Genomic DNA, 12375 nt, shown 5'->3' on the forward strand with positions numbered 1-12375 from the left:
GTTCCTAACATAATTAGGGGGTCGCCCACTTTTCTCGTTCGTCAGCACGTCGTCTGAGTGTATATATATATATATATATATATATATATATATATATATATATATATATATATATATATTTTATATGTTTGTCTGGTGGGCAGTCTTTGTGCAGGTGGTAAATGGTGTGCACGGAGCTGAGGAAGCTCATGGTGGTAAAGCTGGTGGAGATGTTTGTTGGACGTGGAGCCGGTCAGAGGGGACCAGTAAGACTGAGGAGGGGCGTGACAAGGCAGGGCCATCAGTAGCACCCTTTCTCCTTTCTGTGTAGACTATGCTGCCCTACAAGAGTCCCGTCTCCGTACATAGACTTGCCTGTGACTCTGACTCCCAAGCCGTCTAAATCAGTGATACAGACGTATTTACAAGTGTCACAGAAACATTTCAAAGCCACATATTGAGAAGAGTTCATAGCTTCTCGACGTCGGGGTTAGAAAGCTCGACGCTGCTCATAAATGCCTCTTTTCATCTGAAGTCTGTGTTGGTGATATTTTTTCCAGGTTAGAGCTCTCAGCACCACTCTGGCCAAAGGCTCGGTAAAAAATATCACCAGCACAGACTTCAGATGAAAAGAGGCATTTATGAGCAGCGTCGAGCTTTCTAACCCCGACGTCGAGAAGCTATGAACTCTTCTCAATATGTGGCTTTGAAATGTTTCTGTGACACTTGTAAATACGTCTGTATCACTGATTTAGACGGCTTGGGAGTCAGTCACAGGCAAGTCTATGTACGGAGACTCTTGTAGGGTAGCAGTCTACACAGAAAGGAGAAACGGTGCTACTGACGGCCCTGCCTCGTCACACCCCTCCTCAGTCTTACTGGTCCCTCTATGACCGGCTCTTCCTCCAACAAACATCTCCACCAGCTTTACCACCATGAGCTTCCTCAGCTCCATGCAAAGGCACCTTTGACTAACACCATTTACCACCTGCACAAAGACTGCCCACCAGACAAACATAAAATATATATATACACACACTCACAGACGACGTGCTGACAAGGAGAAAAGTGGACTAGCCCCCAATTATGTTAGGAACCGGCCTCGGGGAACCGGACCGCAACACAAAAGTGCCCCCACTCTTCCCACTCCCAAAGATGATCAGTCAAACATGATCACAAGTTCACAAGTAGCAGGTTTAGTTTCAGAGCACAGCATGGCCCCAACACAACAAATCAAACTAATCCCCAACCTTAAACTTAATTAACTCATTGAGTGCCAGCCACTTTTGGAGAACGGATGCTCCCAGTGCCAGAGTTTCAGAGCGTTTTCAGTGATTTCTCGAGGCCCACAGAATATTGTGTGATATTACTATGTAAACACTGAACACGCACAAAGAACGATGAGACTCTATTCTATCATCTGCAAAAAAAAGTTTATTGATCCCATTTTCCGTTCTTTAGTTATGAGCCGGAGAAGATAGGCTGTTTTGAGCAAAAAGACACTTTTCAAATTAGAAGCTGAGTTATTCCGCCTTTTGTGAAATGCAGCATTTCAAGCACATTCACTGAGTCATCTGGTGGGCATCGGATATTCTGGCTTGCGTTTGTCAATCCTGTCCTGCTGCCTGGGTCTGTCTGGGTGTTGTGTGTGTGCTGCTCTGCGTGCCCCCTCCCCCCCCCCCCCGCCCCGCCCCGCCTCGCCTCAACTGCACACTCCTCCTCCTGTCTGTGGTGGCTCTCTGCTGAGTTTGCTGTGCGCACAGTGAAGGGTGCTAGACATCCTGCTTTTTTACAGCGTTCCGCGTGTGTTTGTCACCGGCAACGATGCTTCCAGTTGGGAATAATAACAACTCCACGGTGTGGATGTGCGGATTTGCTGTCGCAACCGACACGGAGCGGCTCAATTGTGGGAGCAGATTGGCTGCTGCAGGCACAGCTGCAGTAACGTGCTTCAGCATATCGATGCATACGGATGCGATGCGATTTCCGTTTCCATAACGACTTCTTCTTTGTTTTTTCCTTGCCTTTCTGTTATGTGGAGAGCACTGTCGCCACCTAAGGGTTCTGTAAAATAGGTTAGACACATCCAATAGCTATAATATTTGTACATCAGAGGCAGAAGGCTTTGATCGACGCCCCACCGTCAAAAAACGCAATTGACGAACATGTCCGTCCTTGGCACTCTACGTTACTAATTGAAATGACGAACATGTCCGTCCTTGGCACTCAATGAGTTAAGAAAAGGATGGATTAAATAAAAGACGGCTCTTAGCTATAAGCTCCTACAAAACATGAGAAAATGTTACAAAAAGGGCTTCTCCCTCCTACTTCCTGCTACTTGGGTAAGTGTTATTTACAGTGTACAAAAGTGTAGATCTGGAAGGTAACTATTTACAGTTTAGACTGCACAGGCCTACCAAGATAAAGACACATCTTAATAAAGTTCTGCAGAACTACTAAAGTAGGTCTACACACAGTTCCTACCTGACAGAACACAGCAGTCAGCACAGCAGCCATCATCGTTGGGAATGAGGAGAGCAAGGGGCGACAGGATGGCATCAGCTGGCTTAAATGCTCTCCACCAGCCAATCAGCCAGCAGCAATCTGACACCTGACCAGGCCAATTAGGACGAACACCACCTGCATCTCATTTCTCAATCACACACTGAAGCACACTGCAATACACACACACACACACACAGAGAGGAGGAAAGGAATGATGTTAACACATGACAAAAATATACAGTACCGGTACATATGACCCAGGGTCATAACAGTCCTTAGCCAGGATATATTCCAAATGTTTATATATTTTACAAGGAAAATGTCTAATAACGTCTAATTTGAGTGTAGATTCTTATACTTTCAGATCAAACTAGACTTGAAACTAATAAACATTCTGTACAGGACAGACTTGGGTTTCAGGTTTGTTTTATTATTACAAAAAGGCACCAAATACAGGCATCATCATATTGATAGCATTGTAGTTATTTTCCACAAAATGATAGCACCAAAAATATGTTATTTCGCCAACTTCCTGTTCCCATGTTTCTGGATAGGCACACAGTTGAATGGAGACAGGGTTTGGGGAAGGCGGGTGTTTGGGGGGGTGCAGGGTTTCAAGAGAGGGGGTCTCAAATCAATATCCAATATTAAAGAAAAGCTTCTTCTCCTGCAGTGCACAGTTCTTCTCTCCAGCAGTGTCAGACACTTCCACAAATAAGAAATATTAACACATCAGTAGCTGAGGTTTACATACAGTAATACGTCATATGAGGGTAACATAATGATACATAAATGAGAAAACTAAAAACATATTTGAGTGACACAGAAGTGATGAGGGGGTGTCGATACAAAAAAAAAACAGTGAGGGGTTTTGTATCTTTGGGTAGAAACGAAGGCATACAGTAGACACGCATCTCGTATAAAATACTGTAACACAAAAAAATATGTTGAAAACAGTTGCAAAGGCTAAAGCATCTCTACTGTGGACGGGATCACGCAAAACCAAAACATACTGTGCAAGTTGACGTCAAAATGCACACAGTCGGCTGAAACACTCTTTCCATACAGTGACCGTTCATATTACAATCAAATGGAAAAGTCACTTTCTCATTATTGCGAAGGAAAAACAAAAACACTTTGGATGATTTGACCGCGAGTATTTGAAATTCTCGAGGAAAAATACTGCATGGCACTTATTAATATTGGCAGGTGTCTAGGTTAAAAACCAAAGAAAACGTGGCTTCACGTAGCTGAAACAAGTAGCAAAATATGTTTTATGTGACAACACATGTCAAAAAAGTAAGGCTTGAAATAGACATTTTCAAAATGCAAAGCACCTGCTCATGAGGGAAAGATTAACAGAGGTTATGGCATTAATTGCACTTGAATTGTTATCAGTCATTATTTACAGTGTGTGCTCGTTCAGCCTTGGGTGTTAATACTTTCATAGTGGTCAGAAACAGTTATAGCCGTTATACAAGTCCTCCCTCTGCTCATGCTCACTGCTGTACTCTCTCCATCCATTTTTAAATGTTCAGTTTGTAGCATCTCTCTGATCCTGAAGAGGCTGCTTCTGTCGCTGTGTCTTTCTTTAAGGCTCATTAATATTAACGACCTCTCTGTTCTGATTGACTGTTTCAAGAGTCCTCATTAATATTAACGACCTCTCTGTTCTGATTGACTAACCGTTTCAAGAGTCAAACGTGAGACACCGCAGCCCGGCAGCAAATTTATGAATACAACTAATGGTGAAAATGCGTGGCCTGCCCTACTCTGCCCCTGGTTGGGTTGGGTTTGACATGAGGACAGGCTAAGGTTAGGGAAAACCAGAGCTGTATAGATAGAAGAGTCCCGACATCTCCATTCACTCCAATGGACCAGTTTTTTTTTACTCTCAAGAGTTCCAGGAAGTAAGGTCCTGGATGAAGCAGCACTGTTGAGTTGCAGCAAAATAGACAGTTTGTGTTGTACTCTGAAAGGGTTTTCCCCCCCTTGAATCAAATTGTACATTATCAGCTTTGTTTTAGCATGCAAAAGTAGCACGAGACCCATTCCTGGCTGTTCATTCGCTAATGAGTCTCGCATTTTGGTCCTCCGCTGACGCCACTCTCTCTCTAGAGGACACTAGGGTAAACTATCAGGTTAAGCCAATCAGAGGCAGAATAGGGTGGGCCATGCCCTTTGCCATAGTTGGATTTGTAAACCTAAATGGAGGAAAATCTAATATTATAAAAAAAAAAAAAAAAAAAAAAAACCTAAACTAAAACTCGTACCACTGTTCCTTCAGGATTTGTAGTTGTCATAGACTGTGCTCCATAGTTGATTGCTCTAAGGCTGACAAAAAGTGTGTTACTGTAAGTCGCTTTGGATAAAAGCGTCTGCCAAATGACGTAATGTAATGTAATGTAATGGAAAACCCTCCGGTATTAAGCAATATCTTTTTCTCCTAGGATGGCAAAGGCATGACCCGTCCTACACTGCCTCTGATTGGCTTACCCTGATATTTTAACATAACCTTAACCAAAACCTTACCCCACCCTCAAAAACATTTGACACTTATTTTTCTCAATTCCACAGAAGTTCAAGGATTCTCAAGGTCTGTGGGAGAAGGCCTTTCTATTCTGAGACGTTAAATAATTTATATCGGCAGTAAGAACACACGAAGGAGGACTTTTACAGCGGCTACCACTCTACAGTCATGACAGTGATCGTTAAAGTGAAATGACACAATGCAACAAACAAAAGTGTTTAGTCGAAACCATCAGCAGTGTCTGAGCTACCAGTCATCGTTTTGGTGCTGAAAGGACGCAAATGTCAATAAAAAAAAATAACATAATTTCTCCATGAGCAAAGCTTCAGATGGCCAGATGTGACGGACTGTCCGGACGCTGAGTGCTTGGTGGGTTCCTGAGGTAGCCCAGTTGTGAAATGATTTGATGGCTGCGTACGGAGCCGGCTGCACGCCAACACACTTCCCTTTTTCAGACTCGGTATAAAAATACATTAACAAACATCTCATTCCATTAAGTACGAATTCTCTTTTAGAAAATACTTTTTTTTTCTCCTCCTCTCCTCTCGAGCGTCTGGACGGGGAGGCTCAGACCTCGGTGCCGTCGTGGAGGTTGTTGTGGAGCTTGACCTCCAGGTTGACCTGTTTGACCTTGGCCTTGCCATTGGACTCCTGGTTGCGGTTGAGGATGTTGATGTTCCTGACGGTGCAGTGTTTGCTGCTAAAGTTCTTCTCCAGGCACTTGTCCATGCACACCTCCACCTTGGTGTTGAGCGGATACTCCTCGTACGCCTTGGGGGCCTTCTTGCCCGGCGCCCGGCGACAGCGGCGGAACACGAGGCAGGCGGCGAGCAGGGCGAGGACCAGCAGGGTGACCGCGGCCACGCCTCCCCCGACGGTGCTGCCCACGTGGGCTTTGTAGGAGGCGGCGGGCGCCGTCTCCAGTCGCAGGGATTTCATGTTGGTGCCGTTCTTCACCTGGTCGCCCTCGTTGTCGTAGATGAGCGACTCGTCCAGCGTCAGCCGCCCGCTGCGGTCCACCAGGTCGCGTCTGGAGCGCCCGCCCAGCTGATAGGTCAGAGAACGCTGGACCCTGGGGCTGGACCGTGACTCTGGGCCGATCACATAGATCACCTGCAGGTACCACTGATGCCCAGCCTCCACCTGTCAGTCAACACAGAGAGGTGGACAAAGGTTTATCGAGCTAAGTGACCTTGAACTTTGGGCTTGACCACCAAAATTGAAGCAGTTCATTTGAAGAAATTCCCTCAAGGCGTTCCTGAGATATCGGGATGGACAGAAGTGAGGTCACAGTAACCTTGGATTTTGACCACCAAAATCTAAGCAGTTTACCGTTTGTGCCAACTTTGAAGACATTTCCTCAAAGTGTCCCTGAGATATTGCCTTAACGAGCATGGAACGGACGATGTGAGGTGACCTTCAACTTTGACCTATGACCACCAAAATTGAAGTAGTGTGTCCTAACCCCAAGTGGATGTTTATGCCAAATTTGAAGAAATTCCCTCAAGGCGTTCCTCAGATACAGCCATCTCCATCTAACAAGATGGCATGGTGCTCAGGGCCTACGTGACACTGTTCTGTGATGCTCATGGTCTGTAGGTGAGTCCTGCTTACCTTGTAGAGAGCATCAACCTTCATGGTGAAGCCGTCGACGCCCGGCATGCCCTCCATGGCCTGCAGCTCCGGGCTGTCGGAGGCCAAGTTGGCGTCGAAGGGAACGTCGTGGAAATACCTGTCACACACCTCCGGCCGCTTCCGGTCCTGCAGCGAGAAACCAGACAAAACACTCAGAGGTCTGAGATCCAAACCTTGGCTTTCTCTGGCTGCTGTTTAGCAGGAGTATCACGACAGGTGCACGTGTAGCTATGGTTCACACCCCCAGCTCAGGACACTTAATACCCCCAACCCCAAGAACAAACCTTCTCAAATGCACAGTTATCTACCGTTCAATAACATCCTGGAACTCACTACCTCCTCATATAACTCAGACACAAAATAAATCGTCATTTAAAAATCAACTCAAGACACACCTAATGCAGCTGACCATGTGACTGAACCAAATGTAGTTGATACTTTTCCTATTCTGTTCTAACTTCTATTGTATTGTTTGCACTGATACTGTGCACCTAAGTATTTGATTGCACAGTATCATTTTAATGTATGTTCTATGTTATGTATTGTATTGCATGTACTTTGTATGTCTTGTCGTTGTTTTGTGGACCCCAGGAAGATTAGCTGTCGCCATGGCGTCAGCTAATGGGGATCCATTCAATAAACAATAAACAATATATACTTTACATATGTGTATAGTTTACCAGCAGTAAACACAAATGCATAGTAATCCAGTACATACATATATACTTTATATGTACTTTATATATACTTTATAACTATATATATGTACAGTATAGAGAGCCGCACGGATGATGTATTTTTGTAGTCAGAACGCAGAAGTCCCGGACTTCATGGTTCTTCACTGTTTCTGTCAATGGGATTTTCGAATGGGTTTTTGGCGCGATGCTTCAAATAAGGTCTCTGGGCAACGCAAGATTAATCAAATGTGAACCAGAGTTCAGCAGGATAATCTTCACACATGAGGACCACTTTTATGAGTTTTGAAGTGTAAATGCGAGCCCTAGAAGTAAAAAGCTTGTGCTAAGCTAATCCAGAACTACACACAGTGTCGCATAGGCTTCCCCGTCACGTCACCACTCAACCTGGAGTGTTGTTGATGCGTGCGCTGCTGTGCACCGATTACCTCGGGCAGAACCAGGTGAGGGAAAGAGAATTTCCGTGTTCGTCCTTTGAAGTGATGACGTTTTTGACGTATAATATCCCCGTCGACTCAACAGTGTAGTCTCATTTAACCGTTTGCTAGCTAGCCGCCCTTTTAACGGCACGTAAAAGCTTAAAAACTCACAAAAGTGGTCCTCATGTGTTTTCCGGACTCATTCCTGTGGCTCTCTATATAGTTTACCAGCAGTAGGAAGCGGTGCTTGAGGTGCTTGTTGGGCTGGATGCAGCCGTACTGTGGCCCCTCGTTGTACAGCGTTCCTGTCGGGTCGAAGAAGGGAACGTATCCGTCTCTCCCTGTGCAGAGGTAAACCTTCTCCAGCTGCAGCTTGTAGGCGGCGTTCAGGTTCTGCTCAGGGTTCCACAGCACCCGGCCATACAGGGTCTGACCTGGGGGGACGACGACATGACAAAGGTTTGTGGTTATTCAGAAAACGGTTTGCTGTTCAAAAGGTGAGAGAGTTCTACACATATTTGATCAAATCAATCCTTGCCTCCTTTATAGACGGTTTTAACTTGACAACATAAACATTCTAAATTGAAGCCCACATTGACAGAAAGAATCTTTGCAAGAGCCACAATCCAAAAATGTCCCTTTCCTCCCTTTATTTTTGTAGATTTCTATTTATTTATGTATTTTAAGTAGGACTTAAAAGAGCCACAACTACCCATAAAGGAGCCACATGTGGCTCTAGAGAATCAGAATCAGAATCAGAATCAGAAAGACTTTAATGATCCCCGGGGGGAAATTGGGACAAGTTACAGTAGCTCGCTCACAGAACACACATAGCATGAAGTAACAATAGTAAATGCAAAATAAGCAGAATAAGAAGAATAAGAATAAGAATAAGAACACAACATAGCATAGGATAAACAGTAGTAAATGCGATAGAAGCAAAAATAAGTAGAATACGTCAAGTGAGCAAAATACGTAGAGTAAGTAAACATTACGTGCAATTATCTTTATTGCACACCGGACTTATATTAAGTCGGCTTGCCCTATACGTTACACGTGGCTCAGCCAGGCACAGTTAACCTATCGGCTGGCTCAGTCTCAGGGAGACTGAGCGTCTCCGAGGTGCTCTTTTAAGAGAGGCATTAAATAGACCAATGGCCACAGGCAGGAATGATTTCCTGTGCCTCTCCGTATTGCATCTAGGTGGAATCAGTCTCTCACTGAACGTACTCCTATGTTTGACTAGCACGCAGTGGAGTGGGTGCGAGTCGTTGCTCATGATGGAGCGTAGCCTGGACAACGTTATCTTCTCTGACACCGCAGTCAGAGAGCCCAGATCCAGCCCCACAATGTCCCTGGCCTTACGGATCAGTTTGTTGAATCTGTTGGCGTCCGCTGCCTTCAGCCTGCTGCCCCAGCACACAATAGCATACAGGAAGGCACTAGCCACTACCGACTCATAGAACATCCTCAGCATGGTCCGGCAGACGTTGAAGGACCTCAGCCGTCTCAGAAAGTAGAGACGGCTTTGCCCCTTCTTGTAGAGTGCATCAGAGTGAGCCTCAGGAGTATCACTGGTCTATAGTGTCAACATTTTGAAAATGTGTGAAAGATGTCATATGAGATCTTTAAAGTAGTAAACAAGACAGGTAGGGGATCTTATGAGATCCAAAACAAACCATTAAGCACATGAGGATTCCTCAGCTAATATCTCATGGGAAGGAAAGTTACCTCATTTTTAAAGGGGTTCATCAAGGAACCTTCCTGAGTTCCCTTGTGGTTTATAGAGTAAAATTCGAATGCAACAATCTAATTTAAAGTTGTTAGAAAGTGTTTCACGACAAATAAAAGCATGGAATAAAAATGCAACTAAAATAAGAATAGTGAAGTAAATCAAAAAATAATCTCGATTTATTTATTGTGCAATATGTTTTGTCAATAGGTTTTGTCATGTCATAATGACATGACAAAACCTACAGTTTCTTTGAAACATGTAAAATCAATAAATCAATCAAGATGCATTTTTGAGAGTGTAGTTTCTTTAAAAGCTAGAATGTAAAATAGGGCTGTGGTGCAGTGAAGCTCCTGTCGTACCCATGGAGAAGGCTCCCTTGTAGTCCATCTCAGCCATGGAGACGTCGGCGGCGGCCGGGTCCAACAAGAAGACCTTCTCGTTGTTGCACAGCTGGAACGCTGTGTTGAGGGAGTAAACCACTGGGACCGGCCGGTTGGTCTGCTGGAAGGCCATGGGCACCAGGAACCTGTCAGAGGTGAGCAGGACGGGTGAAAGAGGGAGACGACTGGACCACATGCTGAAGACTGATCTGTTGTCCTGCTTCTACGCCAAGAGCCTCTTACATCTAAGCAATAAGCTCCAAGAGGCCGTGGTTTGCTTTACAGGGATTTTACAACAGCTAAGGAGTCCTGAGGAAACCCATGTCGGCCGCTTGTATAAAAGAGACTTTCTTCCCATAACTTTAATTGGTTGTAAACAAGGCACGATGTTCACCCATCAAGTGTGTGAAGCAAAAGGCGCTAAACAGCTGTGAGTGTGTGGGCTGCAGACTTACTTCTCGGGGGCGTGGGCAGTGCAGGACAGGGGCTTGTCTCCGGGGTCGATCCAGGGCTGGGTGGGCTGGACGGTGCAGGGGACCAGGAACACTGTGTACTCTCCAGAATAGTCCTTCCTGTTGAATACGAATTTTAGAGGAATTAACAACACAACTAAATAACATTCTTTGAAGAAAATCATGATCACAGATACATTATGCCCATGGCTCTGGATGAAACTGTAAAAACAACACTGATGAAGGCGAATTGCTGAAACGCATAATGTTGTTTGTACTCTGACTCCCCCCTCCCATAAAACTGTAACTCATATCTAATTTAATGCCTGTTTAACTGGGACTGTAAATTCATGTAAATTCAATGTAAACTCTTATTTAACTCCGACTGTAAATTCATGTAAATCCACTGCCTATTTAACGTCTATTTAACTCAGTCTGTAAATCTCATGTAAATTCAACGTAAATTCATATTTATGATCCACAGAACACTTCACCACTCATGTACATATTGTATATATTTACTCGATTTGATTGCACTTGCAACTTTGTGATTGTCTTTAGTTATCTTCCTACTTCTTATCTCTGTATATTGATGTGACCGCTACGCTGCATACAGACACTAAGACAAATTCCTCGTATGTAACTTGCATACTGTGGCAATAAAAGTGATTCTGATTCTGATTCTGATTCTGATTCTGACTCGGATTGATTAAAACTTTGAAAAGGAAATTGTGAGTGCCGGCCTTTCTTCCTTTACACAAAGTTTTCATTGGCCCTGCACCTAAGTTACATTTTGCTCTAGTTGTGCTCTCATTTGGTGAGTCTGGCCATTGTCTTGATGAAAGTGACCTGCTGTAGGAGCTGGTGGCCCTCCACAGCTGGTAGGGCGAGTCGAAGGTCTGGGCGCTCCACAGCAGCTGCAGGTCGAACTCGATGCCTCCCAGGTGGTCCGGGGCCATCAGGTGGGACTTGTGGCCTGGCAGGGTGTGGTGCTCAGGGACAAACTGACCTGGGGGGAAGGTAATAACGCAGGTTCAGCTGACAGGCACCGCTTCAGAACAAAGCTGAAGATCTAAGATTCTTCCATTGCTCTCTTTCTGTATTAGCAAAGTCATACGGGTTCTGTTGGGGACTAACCTCTGAACTTGGCGTGGGTTTTGAACTCGATCACCAGCCGTCCGTCTTCTCTGATGTAGATCCTGATGATCTGCAGCCTGGCTGAGAGCACGCTGTCCGTCTGGATGCCTGCAGGCGGGGAGCACAGGTCAGAGATCGTGTGGGAGGATGGAACATGTAGGGCAGTTGAGGCGATGGAAATCTACAATCTTTTTACCGCTAACAAAGGTTATTCTTGCCTGCATTGTATTTTAATGTTTCTGTACTATTTCCAATCTTAATGTTCATGTACTTTTGTTATCTGTACCCCAAAAGCCAAGGCAGGGACAGGGGATGCAAGCTTTGCCTAATGCTATTTTGGCTACAAAATAGCATTAGCCAAAGTAGCATTAGATTTTTTGTATGTACAGTCGTAGTAGTAGTAGAAGTAGTAGTAGTTTGTTTGTGTTCCACACAGTTGTAGATTTTGTACTCTAGAAGGGGGGTATTTGAAACCATGTCTAATGCATTTGTTCCTGTTAAATAAATGAGTGAATCAAAAAAAAAAGCGAAAGTTGCAAGAAATCTGGTAACTGTTTTTGTGTTTACAAAATACTAATGTGATTGAAGTGGATAAGGGTACAGATGCAGGTCAAACGCATGAGGAGGAACATGTACAGACCTGTCCTCCAGAGCACGGTGTCATAGAAGAAGGAGAACTCCATCTCGGTGTGGTGCTCCAGAGAGGCCCAGCCCCGTGGAGCCGTCACGTAGATGTAGGACACATAGAGAGGAACATGCACCGTCAGGAAGGACTGGGCCGAGTCCCGCACCTGGAGGACCACAAGAGAACCTCAGCTTATCTTCAGACTTCACTTAGAGCAATGGTTCTCAACGTTATTACCACTATTGTGGAAATAAAGTGAAACTTGGTTTGCTGGCAGGCAGGC

At 44.8% G+C, this 12375-nt stretch overlaps 1 protein-coding gene across 1 annotated transcript in view; it reads right to left on the bottom strand.

Annotated features, from left to right (window-relative positions):
• Nucleotides 1–5389: 5389 nt before the first annotated feature.
• fras1 (Fraser extracellular matrix complex subunit 1) overlaps nucleotides 5390–12375 on the bottom strand; it is a gene marked incomplete at its 5' end in the record, with an annotated part of 69309 nt that continues 62323 nt past the window's right edge. Inside the window, 8 exons of the mRNA XM_083644717.1 lie at nucleotides 5390–6157; nucleotides 6629–6775; nucleotides 7992–8197; nucleotides 9858–10024; nucleotides 10334–10450; nucleotides 11180–11339; nucleotides 11468–11575; nucleotides 12108–12258. Of these exons, the coding sequence (XP_083500843.1) occupies nucleotides 5582–6157; nucleotides 6629–6775; nucleotides 7992–8197; nucleotides 9858–10024; nucleotides 10334–10450; nucleotides 11180–11339; nucleotides 11468–11575; nucleotides 12108–12258 (1632 nt within the window). The 3' untranslated portion in view covers nucleotides 5390–5581. The remainder of the gene's footprint in view (nucleotides 6158–6628; nucleotides 6776–7991; nucleotides 8198–9857; nucleotides 10025–10333; nucleotides 10451–11179; nucleotides 11340–11467; nucleotides 11576–12107; nucleotides 12259–12375) is intronic.

Source organism: Poromitra crassiceps, assembly GCF_964638095.1.
Source record: "Poromitra crassiceps genome assembly, chromosome: 10".
Lineage (NCBI taxonomy): Eukaryota > Metazoa > Chordata > Actinopteri > Beryciformes > Melamphaidae > Poromitra > Poromitra crassiceps.